The sequence below is a fragment of the Salmo trutta genome, chromosome 38, assembly GCF_901001165.1.
Source record: "Salmo trutta chromosome 38, fSalTru1.1, whole genome shotgun sequence".
Classification (NCBI taxonomy): Eukaryota; Metazoa; Chordata; class Actinopteri; order Salmoniformes; family Salmonidae; genus Salmo; species Salmo trutta.
The window spans coordinates 919,732-944,172 of record NC_042994.1 but is presented as its reverse complement, the minus strand read 5'-3'; the positions used below and the strand labels follow the sequence as shown (position 1 = coordinate 944,172).

General features: G+C 42.4%; 1 protein-coding gene across 2 annotated transcripts in view; it reads left to right on the top strand.

Annotated features, from left to right (window-relative positions):
* The window catches only part of LOC115178712 (uncharacterized), a 361,651-nt gene that overhangs the window by 6,546 nt on the left and 330,664 nt on the right, over positions 1–24,441 (top strand). The window contains exons 1-6 of one of the 2 annotated variants that reach the window (XM_029739988.1): positions 12,269–12,287; positions 12,926–13,003; positions 13,284–13,628; positions 13,791–14,009; positions 14,136–14,501; positions 14,613–14,828. In XM_029739988.1, the coding sequence (XP_029595848.1) occupies positions 12,949–13,003; positions 13,284–13,628; positions 13,791–14,009; positions 14,136–14,501; positions 14,613–14,828 (1,201 nt within the window). In that variant the 5' untranslated portion in view covers positions 12,269–12,287; positions 12,926–12,948. Of the gene's footprint in view, positions 1–12,268; positions 12,288–12,925; positions 13,004–13,283; positions 13,629–13,790; positions 14,010–14,135; positions 14,502–14,612; positions 14,829–24,441 lie in introns of those variants that run through there. The other variant, XM_029739987.1, reaches the window with a different exon arrangement.

The following is a 24,441-nucleotide window of genomic DNA, read 5'->3' as shown; positions in this document are numbered from 1 at the left end:
GGAGGCTTCAATTCCCCATCGTTTATCAGTGCAGTTTTGACAGCCAACTAGCTGAAAAATTGAGGCTTTATCTAATGTTACTTCGTTAGATTTGAGCTCATCTTGCTCTGTCTAGCATTAGTTATTGATCTTGTTGTTGTTGATGTGCATAACTGAGGGGGAGACAGCCTACCTTTTCATGGTTGTTTGATCAATATGACTGTAAAGTTTCCAAATGTATGAGGACTGCTGTGGTGTTTACATATTTGCCGAAATCCATTCAAGTGTATTTTGTGGCTTTTGACGAATGCGTTAAAATGATCTAAAGTCAAGCTGTTGCACCTGCCTGTAAACCCAGTCCAGTTAAAAGTGAATAATGGCAGGCCCGTGTGGCAAATGATTTGTTTGTATAAAGACCTGTGTTTTGCTTGATACATCAGGGTCAGCACTCATAAAATGTATCAGAGCAGGAACGCTGCTCTAGTATCAGGTCCACTGAGTCAAAGAGTGTGTGCCCTCAGGCCTGGAAGGAAGCAAAAGTCATTCCACTTGTAATGTTGACACAGGGAGTCAGGAAGCAGGTGCAGTTAGTGAATTTAATAATAATGAACATAGAACAATACAAAAAAAGAGAAACGTCTGACAAGGAAACAACCAATACTATCCGATAACTGATATCAAAAGAGTGCTATATAAAGGCTAAGTAATCAGGGAGTAATGGAGTCCATGTGTGACTGATGATGAGACGCAGGTGTGCATAAAGATGGGTTGCCAGTTGCGGTGGTTAATAGACCGGCGACGTCAAGCGTCGGAGAGGGAGAGCGGGAGTAGACGTGACAAGAACACTAAAGCACCCTTTACTGGCTCAAACAGCCGACCAATCAGCCTGTTACCAACCCATAGTAAACTTTTGGGTTTGACCAGATACAATACTATGTTGTAGGGAAGGGCATTCAACATGCACAGCACTTACACAAATTACTGATGATTGGCTGAGAGAAATTGATAACAAAAATATTGTGGGAGCTCTTTTGTTAGACTTCAGTGTGGCTTTTGACATTATGGATCATAGTATACTGCTGTAAAAAAATATGTATATGTTATGGCTTTACACCCCCTGCTATACTGTGGATTGAGAGTTACCTGTCTAACAGAACACAGAGGGTGTTCTTTTATGGTAGCTTCTCCAACATAATCTAGGTAGAATAAGGTATTCCCCAGGGCAGCTGTATAGGCCCCTTACTTAAAAAAAACTTTACTAATGACCTGCCACTGGCTCTGAGTAAAGTCTGTGTATGCAGATGACTCAGCACTGTACACGTCAGCTACTAAAGTGAGTGAAATCACTGCAACACTTAACAAAGAGCTGCAGTCAGTTTCAGAATGGGTGGCAAGAAATATGTTTTTCATGAATAGTTAAAAAAATTAAAAACATTATATTTGGTACAAACCATTCACTTAACCCTAAACCTCAATTAAATCTTGTAATGAATTAATCATGTAGAAATTGAGCAAGTTGAGCAGACTAAAGTGCTTTAACTTGTTATGGATAGGGGGCAGTATTTTCACGGCCGGATAAAAAACGTACCCGATTTCATCTGGTTATTACTCCTGGCCAGAAACTAGAATATGCATATAATTAGTAGCTTTGGATAGAAAACTCTCCAAAGTTTCTAAAACTGTTTGAATGGTGTCTGTGAGTATAACAGAACTCAAATGGCAGGCCAAAACCTGAGAAGATTCTGTACAGGAAGTACCCTGTCTGACCATTTCTTGGCCTTCTTTGTCATCTCTATCCAAAACAAAGGATCTCTGCTGTAACGTGACATTTTCTAAGGCTCCCATAGGCTCTCAGAAGGCGCCAGAACGTTAAATGATGACTTTGTAGCCCACGGCTGAAAAACAGTAGCGCATTTGGTAAGTGGTCGATCTGAGAACAATGAGACGGGTGCACGCATGCACGTGAAGAGTCCATTTTAGATTATCAGTCTTTGAACGAAAACAACGACTCCCGGTCGGAATATTATCGCTATTTTACGAGAAAAATCGCATAAAAATTCATTTTAAACAGCGTTTGACATGCTTCGAAGTACGGTAATGGAATATTTTGACATTTTTTGTCACGATACGCATCCGTGCGTCACCCTTCGTTACCCTTCGGATAGTGTCTTGAATGCACGAACAAAACGCCGCTATTTGGATATAACTATGGATTATTTGGAACCAAACCAACATTTGTTGTTGAAGTAGAAGTCCTGGGAGTGCATTCTGACCAAGAAGAGCAACGGTAATCCAATTTTTCTTATAGTAAATCTGAGTTTGGTGAGTACCAAACTTGGTGGGTGTCAAAATAGCTAGCCTCTGATGGCGAGCTATCTACTCAGAATATTGCAAAATGTGCTTTCACCGAAAAGCTATTTTAAATCGGACACCGCGATTGCATAAAGGAGTTCTGTATCTATAATTCTTAAAATAATTGTAATGTTTTTTGTGAACGTTTATCGTGAGTAATTTAGTAAATTCACTGGAAGTGTTCGGTGGGAATGCTAGTTCTGAACGTCACATGCTAATGTAAAAAGCTGTTTTTGATATAAATATGAACTTGATTGAACAAAACATGTATGTATTGTATAACATAATGTCCTAGGAGTGTCATCTGATGAAGATCATCAAAGGTTAGTGCTGCATTTAGCTGTGGTTTTGTTTTTTTTACATTATATGCTAGCTTGAAAAATGGGTGTCTGATTATTTCTGGCTGGGTACTCTGCTGACATAATCTAATGTTTTGCTTTCGCTGTAAAGCCTTTTTGAAATCGGACAGTTTGGTTAGATAAAGGAGAGTCTTGTCTTTAAATAGCTGTAAAATAGTCATATGTTTGAAAAGTGTAAGTTTTCGGATTTAGAGGAGTTTGAATTTCGCGCCCCGCCCATCATTGGATATTGGAGCAGACGTTCCGCTAGCGGAACGTGTAGATGTAAGATTAAGTTGTAAAAACATCTCAAAGATGATCAATGGAAACAGGACGCAGCTGATCTCAATTTTGAGTCTCATAGCAAAGGGTCTGAAAACTTATGAAATAAGGTATTTCGGTTTTGTATTTTTGATACATTTGCAAAAAATTCTAAACCTGTTTTTGCTTTGTCATTATGGGCTATTGTGTGCGGGTTGATGAGATTGATATTTTCTTTGATACATTTTTGAATAAGGCTTTAGCATAACAAAATGTGGAATAAGTCAAGGGGACTGAATACTTTACAAATGCACTGTAGATAACAGGCAACATGAAATTATATATGGAAAACAGACACCATGTAACAGTTGTCTTCAAGAATGGACCAAGGCGCAGCGGGAATGTGGATACTCATATTTTAATTAAACTCAAGTAAAGCATCCACAGGCAAAAACAATAAACAGTACTCACGACGACAGGAACAGTCTTACAGGCACACAAAACGCAATGCAAGAACAACTACCCACCACCCCAAAGAAAAACACACACTACTATATAGAACTCCCAATCAAAGGCAACTCAACACACCTGCCTTCAATTGGGAGTCCAATCACCCACACAACATTAAACACACACAAACCCCCTGCCACATCCTGACCAAAACTAACACAATTACGCCCTCTGCTGGTCAGGACGTGACAGTACCCCCCCCCTCAAGGTGCAGACCTTGCACCTAAAAGAAAACAAACCCCCAAACAACAAATAATATCCCCCTAAACAATAAGGGAGGGAAGGGAGGGTGGCTGCCATCAACGACGGCACTGTGCTACATCCTCCCTCCCAGACCCACCTATCCTGGAGGTGGCTCAGGTGCAGGACGTGGACCTCGCTCCACCTTCGGCATCGCCCACTTCAGTGGCGCCGATAGCTGCGCCGGGCAGACGGGCCACTCGTGCCGACCCTGGCAGAAGGACCACTCTGGCTGGGCCGGAAGACAGGCGGGCCACTCGGGCTGGGCCGGAGGACAGGCGGGCCACTCGGGCTGGGCCGGAGGACAGGCGGGCCACTCGGGCTGGGCCGGAGGACAGGCGGGCCACTCGGGCTGGGCCGGAGGACAGGCTGGCCACTCGGGCTGGGCCGGAGGACAGGCGGGGCACTCGGGCTGGGCCGGAGGACAGGAGGGCCACTCGGGCTGGGCCGGAGGACAGGCGGGGAACCCTGGCAGCTCCGGGCAGTCGGGCCACTCTGGCAGCTCCGGGCAGTCGGGCCACTCTGGCAGACCCGGGCAGTCGGGCCACTCTGGCAGACCCGGGCAGTCGGGCCACTCTGGCAGACCCGGGCAGTCGGGCCACTCTGGCGGCTCCGGGCAGTCGGGCCACTCTGGCGGCTCCGGGCAGTCGGGCCACTCTGGCGGCTCCGGGCAGTCGGGCCGCTCGGCGACTCATGACTGGCGGGCAGCTCTTGCGACTCATGACTGGCGGGCAGCTCTGGCGACTCATGACTGGCGGGCAGCTCTGGCGACTCATGACTGGCGGACAGCTCTGGTGACTCTTGACTGGCGGGCAGCTCTGGTGACTCTTGACTGGCGGGCAGCTCTGGTGACTCTTGACTGGCGGGCAGCTCTGGTGACTCTTGACTGGCGGGCAGCTCTGGTGACTCTTGACTGGCGGGCAGCTCTGGTGACTCTTGACTGGCGGGCAGCTCTGGCGACTCTTTACTGGCGATGCTGGGCTGACGCACTAGACGCCTGATGCGTGGGGCTGGTACTGGACGTGCCAGCCTGGAGACACGCACCTCAGGGCTAGTGCAGGGAGCTAGCCTGGGGCTCCCTTCTCGCCCCGTTAAACAGCCCTTGTGCCCCCCCCAAAAAAATTATTGGGGCTGCCTCTCGGGTTCCCTTAGCTCCCTTAACTTGTCCTCCCAGGTCCATCCTTCCTCCTCGTTCGTCCGCTGCTTGGTCCTTTGGTGGTGGGTAGTTCTGTAACAGTTGTCTTCAAGAATGGACCAAGGCGCAGCGGGAATGTGGATACTCATATTTTTTTTAATAAACACAAGTAAAGCATCCACAGGCAAAAACAATAAACAGTACTCACGACGACAGGAACAGTCTTACAGGCACACAAAACGCAATGCAAGAACAACTACCCACCACCCCAAAGAAAAACACACAATACTATATAGGACTCCCAATCAAACGCAACTCAACACACCTGCCTTTAATTGGGAGTCCAATCACCCACACAACATTAAACACACACAAACCCCCTGCCACATACTGACCAAAACTAACACAATTACGCCCTCTGCTGGTCAGGACGTGACACACCATTAGATTATATATGCATAACAGGCTACATTAGACTATATGTGGATAACAGACAACGTTAGACTATATATGGATAGCAGTCTACATTAGACTATATATGGATAACATGCTACATTAGACTATATGTGGATAACAGACAACATTATAATATATATGGATAACAGGCTACATTAGACTATATATGGATAACAGGCTACATTAGACGATATATGGACTGCAGGCTACATTAGACTATATATGGATAGCAGGCTACATTAGACTATATATGGATAACATGCTACATTGTATATATGGATAAAAGACAACATTAGACTAAATATGGATAACAGGCTGCATTAGACTAAATATGGATAACATGCTACATTAGACTATATATGGATAACATGCTACATTATATATATGGATAAAAGACACCATTAGACTATATATGGATAACAGGCTATATTAGACAATATTTGGATAACATGCTACATTAGACTATATATGGAGAACAGGCTATTTTAGACTATATTTGGATAACAGGCTAAAATAGACTACATGTGGATAACAGTCTACATTAGACTATATATGGATAACAGGCAACATTAGACTGTATATGGATAACATGCTACATTAGACTATATATGGATAACAGGCTACATTAGACTATATATGGATAACAGGCTACATTAGACTATATATGGATAACAGGCTACATTAGACTATATATGGATAACAGGCTACATTAGACTATACAGTATATGGACAGCAGCAGTCAATACAGCAGGCTATGGTGATGATGATACTGATTCCTCTGCTAACTAATGCTACTACCAGTACACAAGGGTCAGGATTGTAACAGAAGATTATCAAATCAAATGTTAATGGTCGCATACACGTTTAGCAGATCTTATTGTCGGTGCAGCAAAATGCTTTTTTCTTAGCTCCAACAGTGCAGTAGCATCTAACAATACACAACAATACATAAAAACCTAAAAGTAAAGTAATGGAATTAAGAAATATTGAAATATCAGGACAGGCAATGTTGTTTTCCGGAGTATAAATATATAGAATAGTATATGTACAGCAATAGTTGAATAGGATGGACTTGAGTAGACTACAGTATTTACATATGAAATGGCTGAACCATGTGTACATTTTTTTAAAGTGACCAGTGTTCCATTATTAAAGTGACCAGTGTTCAATTATTAAAGTGACCAGTGTTACATTATTAAAGTGACCAGTGTTACTTTATTAAAGTGACCAGTGTTCCATTATTAAAGTGACCAGTGTTCAATTATTAAAGTGACCAGTGTTACTTTATTAAAGTGACCAGTGTTACTTTATTAAAGTGACCAGTGTTACTTTATTAAAGTGACCAGCGTTACTTTATTAAAGTGACCAGTGTTACAATATTAAAGTGACCAGTGTTAAAATATTAAAGTGACCAGTGTTCCGTTATTAAAGTCACCAGTGTTCCGTTATTAATGTGACCAGTGTTTCGTTATTAAAGTGACCAGTGTTCCATTATTAAAGTGACCAGTGTTCCATTATTAAAGTGACCAGTGTTCCGTTATTAAAGTGACCAGTGTTCCGTTATTAAAGTGACCAGTGTTCCGTTATTAAAGTGACCAGTGTTACAATATTAAAGTGACCAGTGTTCCATTATTAAAGTGACCAGTGTTACGTTTTTAAAGTGACCAGTGTTCCATTATTAAATGACCAGTGTTCCATTATTAAAGTGACCAGTGTTCCGTTATTAAAGTGACCAGTGTTACGTTATTAAAGTCACCAGTGTTATGTTATTAAAGTGACCAGTGTTAAATTATTAACCGCTCCAGCGTCCCGTCCCTTCAGCGGGATCAAAATCCAGGGAAAACTCCTAGCGACATTAGCATAACGAAATTCAATATATATTTTTTTTCAAATATAGGACTGTGTCATATCGTTTAAAAGATACACCTCTCTTGAATCGACCCTCGTCGTCCGATTTCAAAAAGGTTTTACAGGAAAAGCACAACATTAGATTATGTTAGAGGAGTACACGGCAAAAGTGGCATCATTTGAATTTTCCGACCAAGCATATGCATCACAAATAACCAAAAAACAGCTAAATGCAGCACTAACCTTTACAAACTTCATCAGATGACACATCTAGGACATCATGTTACACATAGCATGCATTCTTTTGTTCAATAAAGGTCATATTTATATATAAAAACAGCATTTTACATCGGCGTCTGAGGTTGACCAGCTATTTTCCCCTCAAATGCGTCCCGGGAAACAGTGCTACAAATCCCTAAATTACTATTCGAAAACAATTTTTTAAATTTATATTGTCAATCTAAGATTTATAGATGAATATCTCTTGAGAACACTTGTCATACCAGATTTTAAATTAACTTTACTGGGTAATCACACTTTGCGATAAAAGCAGATGCGATACTGAGAAAATGAGCTAGGACAACTAGCACGGCGCCATCTTGGAAAAGTGGGAAATCACATCTGATCTTGTATAATATTGTAAATAATCGCCTACCTTTAGTTGTCTTCATCAGAAAGCACTTCCCGGAATCACAGGTCCACAACAGATGTATTTTCGGTCGAAAAAGTCCATCCTTTATATTCCATTAGCCTGCTGCTAGTTGCGCGTCCTAAGGCTGTGTCCAAAAGCTCCGACGTGCGCGGGACTGTAGTGTCAGAAATGAGGGTTTTTCCCTCCTTTAGGTTCGTTCAAACATGTCAAACGTTGTAAAACATTAATCTTCAGGGCCTGTAACACCAAGAGAGCCAATAAGATTCGACAGAGACGATTGCAATGTGTTTTGATACGTTTCCAAAGGTGGGGTAGACTGGCCCGCCGGCGTCATAATGGTGATGGCCCAACCCCCGTGACCAATTTCCAATGCGTCTCTTTCATTGAGTTTCGACTGTATAAGGCTCAAACCACTGTGAAAAGACTGGGGACATCTAGTGGAAGCAATAGGAAGTGCTCAATGATCCATTGTTAACGGTGTGATTAATAGGGAAAGCTGTGAAGTCGGGTCCACAATTCAGAATTCCACTTCCTGTTTCAATCGGTCTCGGGGTTTTGACTGCCAAATGAGTTCTGTTATACTCACAGACACCATTCAAACAGTTTTAGAAACTTTAGGGTGTTTTCTATCCATATAAAATAAGTATATGCATGTCCTAGCTTCTGAGTTTGATTAGTAGGCCGTTGAAAATGGGAACAAATTTTTTCCAAAATGCGCTGTGGCGCCCCCTTTGCGGGGGTATCCGTAAGAGTGACCAGTGTTACTTTATTAAAGTGAGCAGTGTTTCGTTATTAAAGTGAACAGTGTTCCGTTATTAAAATGACCAGTGTTATGTTACTAAAGTGACCAGTGTTACTTTATTAAAGTGACCAGTGTTCCGTTATTAAAGTGACCAGTGTTCCGTTATTAAAGTGACCAGTGTTTTGTTATTAAAGTGACCTTGGTTCCGTTATTAAAGTGGCCAGTGTTACGTTATTAAAGTCACCAGTGTTACGTTATTAAAGTGACCAGTGTTAAATTATTAAAGTGACCAGTGTTACGTTATTAAAGTGACCAGTGTTACGTTAATAAAGTGACCAGTGTTACGTTATTAAAGTCACCAGTGTTATGTTATTAAAGTGACCAGTGTTAAATTATTAATGTGACCAGTGTTCCGTTATTAAAGTGACCAGTGTTCCGTTATTAAAATGACCAGTGTTATGTTACTAAAGTGACCAGTGTTATTTTATTAAAGTGACCAGTGTTCCGTTATTAAAGTGACCTGTGTTCCATTATTAAAGTGACCTTGGTTCCGGTATTAAATTGACCAGTGTTCCGTTGTTAAAGTGACCTGTGTTCCATTATTAAAGTGACCTTGGTTCCGGTATTAAAGTGACCAGTGTTCCGTTGTTAAAGTGACCTGTGTTCCATTATTAAAGTGACCAGTGTTACATTATTAAAGTGACCAGTGTTCCGTTATTAAAGTGACCAGTGTTACGTTATTAAAGTGACCAGTGTTCCGTTATTAAAGTGACCAGTGTTACAATATTAAAGTGACCAGTGCTCCATTATTAAAGTGACCAGTGTTACGTTTTTAAAGTGACCAGTGTTCCATTATTAAAGTGACCAGTGTTCCATTATTAAAGTGACCAGTGTTCCGTTATTAAAGTGACCAGTGTTAAATTATTAAAGTGATCAGTGTTACTTTATTAAAGTGACCAGTGTTCCGTTATTAAAGTGACCAGTGTTTTGTTATTAAAGTGACCTTGGGTCCGTTATTAAAGTGACCAGTGTTCCGTTGTTAAAGTGACCTTGGTTCCGTTATTAAAGTGACCAGTGTTCCATTATTAAAGTGACCAGTGTTCTGTTATTAAATTAACCAGTGTTACGTTATTAAAGTGTCCAGTGTTCCATGTCTATTAGCGTACGGCAACAGCCTATGTTGCAGTTGAGTAACCGGGTGGTAGCCGGCTAGTGACAGTGACTAAGTTCAGGGCAAGATACTGGGTTGATGCCGGCTACTGATTGCAATTTAACAGTCTGATGGCCTTGAGATAGAAGCTGTTTTTCCATCTCTCGGTCCCAGCTTTGATGCACCTGTAATGACCTCGCCTTCTAGATGATAGTGGGGTGAACAGGCCGTTGCTCGAGTGGCTGAGGTCTTTGATTATATTTTTCTTCCTGTGACACTGGGTGGTGTAGATGTCCTGAAGGGCATTCAGTGTGCTCCCGGTGATGCGTTGGGCTGATCGCACCACCCTCTGTAGAGACCTGCAGTTGCGGATGGTACAGTTGCCATACCAGGCGGTGATGACAGCCCAACAGGATGCTCTCAATGGTGCATCTGTAAAAGTGTGTGAGGGTCTTAGGGGACAAGCCACATTTCTTCAGCCTCCTGAGGTTAAAGAGGACCTGGTGCGCCTTCTTCACAACACTGTCTGTGTGGGTGGACCATTTCAGATTGTCAGTGATGTGTACACCGAGGAATTTGAAGGATTTCACCTTCTCAACTGCAGCCCCATCAATATGGTTTGGGGTGTGCTCCCTCTGCTGTATCCTGAAGTCCACGTTCAGCTCCTTCATTTTGTTGACATTGAGGGAGAGATTATTTTCCTAGCACCACTCCGCCAGGGCCCTCACCTCTTCCCTGTAGGCTGTTGTGTCATCTGCAAACTTGTTGATTGAGTTGGAGGCGTGCATGGCCACACAGTCATGGGTGAACAGGGAGCACAGCAGGGGGCTGAGCAAGCATCATTGTGGGGCCCCTGTGTTGAGGATCAGCATAGTAGAGGTGTTGTTTCCTACCTTCACCACCTGGGGGTGGCCCATCAGGATGTTCAGGACCTAGTGGAACAGGGCGGGGTTCAGATCCAGGGCCCCGAGCTTAACGATGAGCTTGGAGGGTACTATGGCATTGAAGGCTGAGCTGTAGTCAATGAACAGCATTCTTACAGAGTTATTCCTCTTGTCCAGATGGTATAGGGCAGTGTGCAATGCGATGGCTATTGGGGCGGTATGTGAATTGCAGTGAGTCCAGGGTGTCAGGTAAGTTTGAGGTGATGTGATCCTTAACTAGCCTCTCAAAGTACTTAATGATGACAGAAGTGAGTGCTATGGGGCGATAGTCATTTAGTTCAGTTACCTTCGCTTTCTTGGGTACAAGAACAATGATGGACATCTTGAAGCAAGTTGAGGCAGCAGACTGGGATAGGGATAGATTGAATACGTCCGTAAAGCCAGCTGAACTGTGCATGCTCTGAGGACCCGGCTAGGGATACCGTCTGGGCCAGCAGCCTTGTGAGGGTTAAAATTCTTAAATCTCTTACTCACGTCGGCCACGTATAATGAGAGCTCATAGTCTTTGGGAGCAGCCCGTGTCGGCGACACTAAGATATCCTCAAAGCTGGCGAAGAAGGTGTTTAGCTTCTCAGGTAGCAAGACGTCGGTGTCCGCGATGTGGCTGGTTTTCCATTTATAATCCGTGATTGTCTAGAGTCCCTGCCACATACATCACATATGATAGTGGCAAGTTATACTACTGCAGACATCAGTGTTTTTATCCTTAAATGTGACTTTGTCAATTTTTTAATGTATTTTTTATTTCACCTTTATTTAACCAGGTAGGCTAGTTGAGAACAAGTTCTCATTTACAACTGCGACCTGGCCAAGATAAAGCAAAGCAATGCAACACAAACAACAACACAGAGTTACACATGGAATAAACAAACATACAGTTAATAATACAGTAGAAAAAGTCTATATACACTGTTTGCAAATGAGGTAGGATAATGAAGGTAAGGCAATAAATCTGCCACAGTGGCGAAATAATTACAATACAGCAATTAAACACTGGATTTATAGATGTGCAGAAGATGAGTGTACAAGTAGAGATACTGGGGTGCAAAGGAGCAAAAATAGATAACAGTGTGGGGATGAGGTAGTTGGATGGGCTATTTACAGATAGGCTAGCCAGTCTTGTGTTTCACCATTTTTTGTGATTTGTTTCCAGTTTGTTATGTTGTTTTTAGCCAAACATTATTAAGGAAATTATTATTAAGATGGTGCCGTAATATTGAGATGCCAGTAGGGAGAGGTCTAGAACACTGGACACTTTTGTAGGTGAGGAGGAGTGTACATTGAATTGATTAGTAGAATAGAATGAATGATATCATGGAACTGACCACATGTAAATTAAACTTTGACTTGTTACATATAGAACTCAGAATGTGTTGCCTTGCCCCTCTAAGTTATTATAAATATTCCAAATAGAATAGTGAACAAATGGTTTACATGGTTCTGTATTTAAAGAAGTGTAAGGTCTATCATTTGGAAGTGTATGACCCACTCTTATACACTAACCTCCCCTTTCTGATGTGCTGGTCTGGTCATTATACATGTTAATGTCTTAAGGAGGAAGGATAGTTCTGCATCACCTACCTGTGCCCTGACTACTTTAAATATGTATGAACCACAGTACTCCCATGCACTGTTAGTAAGTTGACTTACAGTACAGACCTCTCCCCTTCACTTCACTCTGTTAGTACTCTTGACAAAATCTTGAAATATTGTTTTTAGTTATTTGTATTTAGTCATAAGTCATAGACTTGAGGGTAATGTATCCTTTACTTCTTGTTATGTTTTGAGCTGTGTTTTGGTTGTTACATCAGGGCCAGTATTCAATAAGTGTCAGTGTAGGAGTGCTGATCTAATCAAATCAAATGTTATTTGTCACATGCGCCAAATACAACAGGTGTAGACCTTACTGTGAAATGCTTACTTACAAGCCCTTAACCAACAATGCAAATCAGGAAATAGAGTTACATCGGGATGACATGATTAACCAGGTGGAACACGACATGCTCAGTGTAACGCTGTAGTGTGTGTGTGTGTGTGTGTATGTATGTGTGTGTGTTCGTGAGTGCGTATGTCGGTGTGTGAGTCACTTGCTGTTTATCCTCACAGCTTGGGTATAGGAGATATCATTGAACCTGGTGGTCAGTCTTTAGGCTGCTGTACAGCTTGAAGGACCATAGAGCAGCTTCAGAACATTCAAGGTGGAAAAATGTGTTAACAGTACAGCAGATCTACAGATCTGTTCAGGAAGTGATTGTTGTTGATGATGATGATGTATGTTGTATTTCACCAGCTAGTGAGTTGTTGTTTATGTTTCTAAGACTGCAGGGTGGGAGATGCAACAATGGCTTTGAGACAAGCAGGAAGTATGTTGGTGGTCTTTTTCTGGTCTGTGGCAGGTATGGCCCCTTTCACAACTGTTTTAGTTGCCCTGTGTTTCAATTTACAAACATGTCTAAAAGGTTAAGAGTCATAATGTTATTCTGCTGTTCTGTTTGGCGTATCTACTTCACTTTATATAGTTGTCTTTCACTCCTCATTGAGAGATGCTTATCTGTGGTTTCCATTCACACTCAACTCAGCAACCTATGGCAACAAAATGTGGACACAAACTTCTGCTTTTGTGAGCCATTTTGGCTTAATTGTGATACCCTTGTGTTGTGTGACTGTGGGTTTCAGTTGTAATGGGTCAGGATGGCTGGAGTGTGACATACACCCCTCAGAGTATCTGTGCCTTGAGGGGGTCAACAGTTGACCTGACCTGCTCTTACACATATCCCAGTGGTACAGTCACAACAACCCTCTGGTTCACTAAAATGGAGACTGGTGTAGAAACTGAAGATATAGGTCAGGACCCAGAGAATGCAGGTCATGTGGAGTATCATGGGGATAAGAAGAATGGTCACACCCTGACAATCACAGACCTGAGAGAGAAAGACTCAGCTACGTACAAGTTCAGATTATTAACAGATCAGGAAGGAGGGACATATACTGGAAGTCCTGGAGTCACTCTGTCTGTCACAGGTACAGTAAAAATTAGCTTTTCTTTTGAATTCCAATTAGTTCTGGACAATTGTTGTGGTGTGTATGTATAGTAGTCTGTATAACATAGTATTTCTTCCATCTTTGTATTAGAGTGATAAGTCAGTGATAAAGGGATTTACAGTGATATTGTTTTTTCTCCAGGTCTTCAGGTGAAGGTGACTGGTGGACATCAGGATAAGACACTAACCTGTATCACCACCTGTACTCTGACTGACAACCCCACCTACATCTGGTACAAGAACGGACAACATCTAGATGAGAGCACCTCCCCCCAGTACAAAAGCTCAGTCTCCAGCAACTACATTGATGGTTATTCCTGTGCTGTAAAAGGCCAGGAGGATCTCCACTCTCCTGCAGTGTGTGAGTGTGAATTTAATACATTATACTGTGTGTTGGTTTAATTTTGTCATTTGAGAACTTGTAGCATTTCTAGAAAGAACTGAGAATACAATCCAGTTGTCCTCTTGTTATGTCACTGTGTTTCAGGTGTTCAGGGTCAGAGCTGCAACAGAGTCACTTACACCAAGAGGAGAATCTGTGTCTTGAAGGGGTCAACAGTGGCCATATCCTGTACTTATGTTGGTTATAATAGAGTCAAATCATCACTTTGGTTTAGTCCTAAACAGAGTGCTAGTTGGACTAATAAGTTGACACCTGAGGACCTAACCAGAGACCCAGGGTATGCAGGTCGTGTGGAGTACGCTGGAAGAGAGAGTGAAACATATGAAGGTCCCTCCTCCCTGAGAATCACAGATCTGAGAGAGGAGGACTCAGCTGAGTATCGCTTCGCTTTTAAAACTCAAAACTTTGAATGGGGTCATAGTTTCCCAGGAACAACTCTGTCTGTCACAGGTAATACTACACTGTATGATACAACTGTAAATCATATTGAATTACAGGAGAAAATAAATGAACCATCCTGTTAACACAGAGGTGTATGTGGTTTTATACATATTGTTTCAGGTCTGCAGGTGAAGGTGACTCCTGCTGCAGAGGGACAGAAGACACTGACCTGTAGCACCACCTGTACTCTTACTGGTAACCCCACCTACATCTGGTACAAGAACGGACAACGTCTAGATGAGCCCACTTCCCAGAAGTACTCTGTCAATAGTTATTATTCAGACAGTTACTCCTGTGCTGTAGAAGGCCATGAGGATCACCACTCTCCTGCAGTGTGTTAGTATGAATAAAACTAGTATTTTATGTGGTATTATTTAGAACCGATAAGAACAGTATTACTTTCTCTATCAATATTCTTAACAATATACATTGGAATGATAAACAGTTTTATAGATGTATGTACATGTATGTCAATATTATTTAAAAATTCAAAATGAACCTGTCCAATACATCTGAAACACTTGAAACTATTCTCATTATCGTTTCAGGAATTGATCAGCTTCATTTTGTTTCAGGTGTTTGGGGTGAGAGCTGTATGAATGTGACTTACACCCATCAGAGTATCTGTGCTTTGAAAGGGTCAACAGTGGACATATCATGCTTTTACACACATCCCAGTTGGCATAACGTCACAGAAGTATCCTGGTTCAACAAATGGGAGTCTGGTGTACCTAAAGACCTGAGCCAGGACCCAGAGTATGCAAGTCGTGTGGAATACCATCGACAAACAGAAAAGGACTCCACCCTGAGAATCACAGACCTGAGAGAGAGTGACTCAACTGAGTACAAGTTCAGATTTACAACTGCTGAGGCAAGATGGGGGTACAGCTTCCATGGAACAACTCTGACTGTCACAGGTAACACTGAATACCACATTATACAGTTTTGAAGAGTCATGATGTTAATAATTAACTCACACCAATTTTGAACCGTATACGCTTTTTTCGCTCTCCTTTAATTCAGGTTCTCAGGTGGAGGTGACTCCTAAATGGAGTTCACAGTCGAAGACACTGTCCTGTAGCACCACCTGTACTCTGAGTAACCCCAACCCCATCTATATCTGGTACAAGAACGGACAACATCTAGAGGAAAGCAACTCCACCCAGTACAAAGACGCAGTGTCCAGTAACAGTAAAGACAGCTACTCTTGTGCTGTAAAAGGCCATGAGGATCTCCACTCTCCTGCAGTTTGTGAGTGTTTATTTAACCTGCTTGGGATAGGGGGCAGTATTTTCACAGCCGGATAAAAAAGATACCCGATTTAATCTGGTTACTACTCCTGCCCAGAAACTAGAATATGCATATAATTAGTAGATTTGGATAGAAAACACTCTAAAGTTTCCAAAACTGTTTGAATGGTGTCTGTGAGTAAAACAGAACTCATACGGCAGGCCAAAACCTGAGAAGATTCCATACAGGAAGTGCCCTGTCTGACAATTTGTTGTCCTTCTGTTGCATCTCTATTGAAAATACAGCATCTCTGCTGTAACGTGACATTTCCTAAGGCTCCCATTGGCTCTCAGAAGGCGCCAGAAAGTGGAATGGGGTGTCTGCTGTCTCTGGGCGAAGAACAGCAGGAGAATTTGTGAGTGGTCAGCCTGGGGACAGTGATACTGGAGATGCGCGGTCATGAGACTACTACATTTCTTTCTTTCAGCCTTTGAATGAATACAACGTCGCCGGTTGGAATATTATCGCTATTTTACGAGAAAAATAGCATAACAATTGATTTTAAACAGCGTTTGACATGCTTCGAAGTACGGTAATGGAATATTTAGACATTTTTTGTCATGAAATGCGCTCGCGCGTCACCCTTCGGATAGTGACCTGAACGCACGAACAAAACGGAGCTATTTGAATATAACTATGGATTATTTGGAACCAAAACAGCATTTGTTGTTGAAGTAGAAGTCCTGGGAGTGCATTGTGACGAAGAACAGCAAAGGTAATCCAATTTTTCTAATAGTATTTCTGAGTTTAGGTTGTCCCAAACTTGGTGGGTGTCAAAATAGCTAGCCGTGATGGCCGGGCTATGTACTCAGAATATTGCAAAATGTGCTTTCGCCGAAAAGCTATTTTAAAATCTGACACCGCGATTGCATAAAGGAGTTCTGTATCTATAATTCTTAAAATAATTGTTATGTATTTTGTGAACGTTTATCATGAGTAATTTTGTAAATTCATCGGAAGTTTGCGGTGGGTATGCTAGTTCTGAACATCACATTCTAATGTAAAAAGCTGGTTTTTGATATAAATATGAACTTGATTGAACAAAACATGCATGTATCGTATAACATAATGTCCTAGGAGTGTCATCTGATGAAAATCATCAAAGGTTAGTGCTGCATTTAGCTGTGGTTTTCGTTTTTGTGACATATATGCTTGCTTTGAAAATGGCTGTGTGATTATTTTTGGCAGGATACTCTCCTGACATAATCTAATGTTTTGCTTTCGCTGTAAAGCCTTTTTGAAATCGGACAATGTGGTTAGATTAACGAGAGTCTTGTCCTTAAAATGGTGTAAAATAGTCATATGTTTGAGAAATTGAAGTTATAGCATTTTTGAGGTATTTGTATTTCGCGCCACCATTGGATATTGGTGATTAAGGGACAGATCGGTGGGGGGGGGGGGGGGGGGTAGTTGGTCCCCAAAGTTTCAAATATTTTCACATGACCCTCCCCTTGTACTGTAAAATAAATTGAATACCCTCCTCCCTCATAGACTTAACTCGAAAGAATGTTTACGACCACAAATTACAATAACTGTAGCGACCGTGTATTTATAAACGTGAATATCGAATTGACCATTTCGGCATGCTTTTGTGGCATGATCGATGCCACGCAGGGCTACTGGCCAGAAGTTTGAGTGTTCGCGACCATCACAAACAAGCTCGCCCTGCCTGCCTGTTCCATTACACTACGATCATATACAAAATATATGCAACAAATTTTCCACCAACCGGTTTCTTTGCCAATGCACCACACAACCAATAAAAAAGCATTACGACTTCGGTCACTTCAATTTCATGCTTTGCGTTTTCAAAACCACAATAAATAGACTATGTCAGTCTCGACAAACAGAAAAATACATCTCTCCCTACCTTGTAGGCTTACCCAGTATCGAAGGCTTGACTTGACAATCTCCTAATGTCATTCAACTTTGACTTGCTTTGTAACAGATGTCTCTTTCCATTCATCGATTTACCGCTGCACAGTTTGGATTGATTGATTGATTTTATTTGGCAGTAAAAAAAATATATATTTTTTTTAAGTGATCAGGATTGCACAATAAAGTCGGGGAATTATTTCCATTGTGGTCCATATTTTTTACATAAATACATATACAATTATACTGAACAAAAATATAAATACAACATGCAACAATTTCAACAATTTTACTGAGTTACAGTTCATATAAGGAAATCAGTCAATTTAAATAAATTAATTAGGCCCTAATCTATGGATTTCACATGACTGGGCAGGGTCACAGCCATGGGTGGGCTTTGTAGGGCATAGGCCCAAGCACTTTGGAGCCAGGCCAACCTACTGGGGAGCCAGACCCAGCCAGTCAGACTGAGGTTTTCCTAACAAAAGGTCTTTATTTCAGACAGAAATACTCCTCAGTTTCATCAGCTGTCCAGGTGGCTGTTCTCAGATGATGCCGCAGGTGAAGAAGCCGGATGTGGAGGTCCTAGGCTGGCGTGGTTACAAGTGTTCTGCAGTTCCGAGGCCGGTTGGACATACTTCCAAATTCTCTTAAACGACATTGGCAGAGAAATGAAAATTACATTTTCTGGCACAGATCTGGTGGACATTCCTGCAGTCAGCATTCCAATTGCACGCTCCTTCAAAACTTGAGACATCTGTGGCAGTGTGTTGTGTTACAAAAATGCAAATTTTAGAGTGGCCTTTTATTGTCCCTAGCACAAGGTGCACCTGTATAATGATCATGCTGTTTAATCAGCTTCTTCATATGCCACACCTGTCAGGTGGATGGATTATCTTGGCTAAAGTGAAATGCTCACTAACAGGGATGTAAACAAATTTGTGTACACAATTTGAGAAAAAAAGATGTTTGTGGTAATGGAAAATGTCTGGGATCTTTTATTTCAGCTTATGAAACATGGGACCAACACCTTACTTGTTGGGTTTATATTGTTGTTCAGAATACATAGATAGAGACACATTACAGAGTATAACGACACAGGATGAGACCCAGATGCAGACACAGGAGACAGATGGTTTGAGTCTCTAATATGTATTAATAGACAAGGGGCAGGCAAGAGTCAGGTTGAGTTCTGGCAGAAGTTCATAAACCAGGTCAAAAAAAGGTACAGGGCGGCAGGCAGGCTCGAGGTCATGGCAGACTGAATGGTATGGCAGGTGGGCTCAGTGTCATGGCAGGCAGAACAGGTTGCAACCGGGAGGACTAGAAAACAGGGACTAGGATAAACAGGCGTACCGAACAACACGCTGGTAGGCTTGACAAGACTAGATGAACTGGCAACAGACAAACAGAGAACACAGGTATAAATGCACATTGGATAATGGGGAAGATGGGTGACACTTGGAGAACGTGGAGACAAGCACGAAGACAGGTGAAACAGATCAGAGTGTGACAGTACCCCCACCCCTCTAGGGACACCACCTGGTGCCCTACCTGGGCGCATACCTGGTTGACCGGGGTGCCGGCGGTGAAAGTTGGTGATGAGGGCCAGGTCCAGGATGTCCTTAGCGGGAACCCAGCACCTCTCCTCCGGACCATAACCCTCCCAGTTAACCAGGTACTGGAAACCCCTGCCCCGAGGTCGAACACTCAGGAGGCGTCTCACCATGTACTCCGGATGGCGGTCGATGAGATGGGGAGAGGGGGTGGGCCTGGAAACAGGAGACAAAGGGCTGTGAGACAAAGGCTTCATCTCGGACACATGAAAAGTGGGATGCATATAGTGGGTACGGAGCAACAGAAGACAAACAGCAGAGAGGCTAAGGACTTTAGAGATGGGGAAAGGACCAATGAAACGGGGGAAAGTTTACGAGACTCCACCCGGAGGGGCAGGTCCAGCGTAGACAGCCGCCGAAGACATGTATGTCAATTAAGGCAGCCCTCCGCACCTCTCTGAATCATAGGGGTTGGGTTAAATGTGGATATTAAATGTGGATATTTGGCGAGCGGAACGTCTCGCCAAATATCCAATGGAAGAATGTGGCGCGAAAAACAAAACCTCAAAAATGCAATAATTTCAATTTTTCAAACATATGACTATTTTACACCATTTTAAAGACAAGACTCTCGTTAATCTAACCACATTGTCCGATTTCAAAAAGGCTTTACAGCGAAAGCAAAACATTAGATTATGTCAGGAGAGTACATAGACACAAATAATCACACAGCCATTTTCCAAGCAAGCATATATGTCACATAAACCCAAACCACAGCTAAATGCAGCACTAACCTTTGATGATCTTCATCAGATGACACTCCTAGGACATTATGTTATACAATACATGCATGTTTTGTTCAATCAAGTTCATATTTATATCAAAAATCAGCTTTTTACATTAGCATGTGATGTTCAGAACTAGCATACCCATCGAAAACTTCCGGTGAATTTAATAATTACTCATGATATACGTTCACAAAATACATAACAATTATTTTAAGAATTATAGATACAGAACTCCTTTATGCAATCGCTATGTCAGATTTTAAAATAGCTTTTCGGCGAAAGCACATTTTGCAATATTCTGAGTAGATAGCTCGGCCATCAGAGGCTAGCTATTTTGACACCCACCAAGTTTGGTGCTCACTAAACGCAGAATTACTATAAGAAAATGTGGATTACCTTTGCTGTTCTTCGTCAGAATGCACTCCCAGGACTTCTACTTCAACAACAAATGTTGTTTTGGTTCCAAATAATCCATACTTATATTCAAATAGCTCTGTTTTGTTCGTGCGTTCAGGTCACTATCTGAAGGGTTATGCGCGAGCGCATTTCGTGACAAAAAATTCAAAATATTCCATTACCGTACTTAGAAGCATGTCAAACGCTGTTTAAAATCAATTTTTATGCTATTTTTCTCGTAAAATAGCGATAATATTCCAACCGGGTGACGTTGTATTCATTCAAAGGCTGAAAGAAAAAAATTTAGTAGCCTTGTGGACGCGCATCTCCAGTGTCACTGTCCCCAGGCTGACCACTCACAAATTCTCCTGCTGTTCTTCGCCCAGAGACTGCAGACACCCCATTCCACTTTCTGGCACCTTCTGAGAGCCAATGGAAGAGTTAGAAAGTGTCACGTTACAGCAGAGATGCTGTAATGTTGATAGAGATGCAACAGAAGGACAACAAATTGTCAGACAGGGCACTTCCTGTATGGAATCTTCTCAGGTTTTTGCCTGCTATATGAGTTCTGTTATACTCACAGACACCATTCAAACAGTTTTAGAAACTTTAGAGTGTTTTCTATCCGAATCTACTAATTATATGCATATTCTCGTTTCTGGGCAGGAGTAGTAACCAGATTAAATCGGGTACGTTTTTTATCCGGCCGTGAAAATACTGCCCCCTATCCCAAAGAAGTTAAGGCAATGTCAGTCTCAGAACGGGCTCCAGACCAGGATAGAACCAGTGGTCCAGTTGTGCCTCTGGAGCCATACAAATCCCAAAACAATAGGAACATGGGGAGATTCAATAACAAGAAACCTTATGGACTCACTGTGATTGCCCAACACACACAGGTTAATAGGAACCGTACTGTGAGTGACCCTGCCAATGGAGCGTCCGTCCAGTGCACTGGTTAAATAGGGAACAGAAAGGAGTTATGTGGAGATACCCAGCTCAGATACCAGAGTGGCGTCCATGAAGCTCTCATCAGCCCCAGAGTCAATGAGCGCCCGGAGAGATTTAGACCTGTCACCCCAGAGCAGGATAACATGGAAAGGGATAGGAGTAAAAGGAGTCGAAAACCTCCCAGCATGGCCCACCATTGTACTCGTACCGAACCGATGAGTCTGGTATTTTACTGGACAGTTGGATTTGTAAAGCCCTGTAGCACCACAGTGCAGGCAACTGTTGGAGTTAAGCCTGCTTAATGCAGGCGTCGGGCAGCGTGGATGAATGAGCAGCCGTGGATAAACAAGTGGAGCCGAGAACAGACCACCTCTCCCTCCTGCGTTCCCGTAGACGCCCATCAATCCTTATGGTTAAAGCTATGAGGGAGCCGAGGTCTAGGGGTAACTCCCGAGCTGAGAGCTCGTCTTTAACCTCCTCCGATAATACATGAAGAAAGGTAACGAACAGAGACTCCGGGTTTCAGGCACTCTCGGTGGCTAACGTGCGAAAGTCTACTGTGTAGTCTGCCACACTACGGGGTCTTGATGTAATCGAAGTAGCTTTCGGCCGCCTCTCTCCCGGACACTGGAGAATCGAACACCTTCCTCACCTCTGCAATGAAATCCTCCAGACGAAGGCAAATGACGGATTGTTGCTCCCAAACCGCCGTTAGTCAGGTGAGCACCCTTCCAGACATTAGCGTTATCAGATACGCTATTTTCGAACAATCCGAAGGGAACGAAGACGGCTGCAGGTCAAAGATGAGGGAGCACTGGGAAAGACACGCCCGGCTGGTTCCAGGATCCCCAGCATAGCGCTCCGGAGGAAGTAAGCGGTGTTCTCGGGAAGCCGGAGTAGGCTGTACAAAATCATCACTTGGAGGGGGATTACTGTGCGTCCGGGAGGTCTCCGTTGTGGCATGCTGCTTGATAGATAGTCCACGGAATTGCTCCAGTAATGTTTTGAAACCCTGGTCATGGCTTCCCACCAGTGTATGGAGTCCTTCCATAAGGTTCTGGAGTAGCTCGTAATGTCTTCCAATGGTGGCTCCATGCATAGAGACAGTGTTGTGGAGCTGGTCCGAGTCTGCTGGGTCTGTCATTGCCAGTTTTTGGTGCCAGACTACATGACAAGGAAGATTTCAATTTACCGGACATTTTATGGATGTTGGCCTATGAGCCACATTCACATATCCTTAGAAACAGCCTGTAACAAATTGTATAAAGATAAGCATTTTATTGTTAGATTATAGGAGTAAATCTGGTAGGCCAGAAACAGTCTTACTCACCTCAAGTTCAACTTTCGGAGTCAGTAGGAGCGCCGGGGAGCACTGCATTCAAGTCATAGGCCTTCAGTAGCTGAAACTTAATAACAGCCACACAACACCAAACCATCACAAATGGTTATAAACTTTATTAGGATAATATCAAAAGTAAGTCAAGCCATTGTTTACAGGGAAAATACGAATAGAAGAGTCAATGTAAACCAGGGAAAAATTGCACTACCCTCTCCCGTGCACACCAAAAAACCACACAACCCTCCTCAAAGCAGAATAAATAGTTTGACAACTCTCCCCCAGTAAATTTCAATCTGTCCCTAATACATCATTGTACAACTGTAACTATTTAACTGTGTTGGTTTCACTATGTAATATTAGAACTACGACATTTAGCGTTTCTAGAAATAACTGAGAATGCAATCCAGTTGACCTCTTGTTATGTCACTGTGTTTCAGGTGTTCAGGGTCAGAGCTGCAACAGAGTGACTTACACCAAGAGGAGAATCTGTGCCTTGAAGGGGTCAACAGTGGACATATCCTGTACTTATGTTGGTTATTATTCCACCACATCAACATTCTGGTTTAGAAGTGATAAGTCAACCCCTGAAGACCTAACCAGAGACCCAGGATATACAGGTCGTGTGAAGTACATTGGAACATACAGAGGTCCCTTCACCCTGAGAATCACAGATCTGAGAGAGGAGGACTCAGCTGAGTATCGCTTCACTTTTAAAACATACAACTTTGAATGGGGTCATAGTTTCCCAGGAACAACTCTGACTGTCACAGGTAATACTACACTGTATTTTACAATAGTATATCATAATGAATTACAGGAGAAAATAAATTAACTATCCTGTTAACAGAGGTGTATGTGGTTTTATAAATATTGTTTCAGGTCTGCTGGTGAAGGTGACTCCTGCTGCAGAGGGACAGAAGACACTGACCTGTATCACCACCTGTACTCTGACTGACAACCCCACCTACATCTGGTACAAGAACGGAAAACGTCTCGATGAGCCCACTTCCCAACAATACTCTAGTAATACACTAGTAGTGTTGGGTCCTTCTGCAGATAGTTACTCCTGTTCTGTTGAAGGTCATGAGACTCTCCACTCTCCTGCAGTGTGTGAGTATGAATTAAACTACTATTCCACTTAGAAAGTATCAATCATTTAATATCAATGAGAAGGGTATTACTGCTTTATCTATCAGTTTTCATCATTACATAGAAATTACACTCAATGTCATAGATGTATGCATGTCTATAGTTAGAATGTTCAGTACCTCAAACACTTGAAGAATAGTTTAGTAGACACTCAAGTCCTAAAGTATCTCCAAATGTATTCTTGTTCATGTTTTTTGTAAGTGATAGTTTTAGATTGTCTTCTGACTTTAGATATAATTTATTTTTGACATGACGTCATTTGATGTAGTATACAACAGTCCTAACCCTAAAAATTCTGCTTTACTAGATGCTCCAAAGAACACCTCAGTGTCAGTCAGTCCCTCTGGTGAAATATTGGAGGGCAGTTCAGTGACTCTGACCTGCAGCAGTGATGCCAACCCACCTGTGGACAAATACACCTGGTACAAGAAGAATGGATCTTCACTGACAGGATCTGAAAACACCTTCCTCATCACCAACATCAGCTCTGAGGACAGTGGAGAATACTACTGTGAGGCTGAGAGTATATATGGGAGTCTCAACTCTTCTTCTGTGTCTGTGGACATTCAGTGTAAATACACCTAACCTTCTCTTCTTTTGATCAGAGA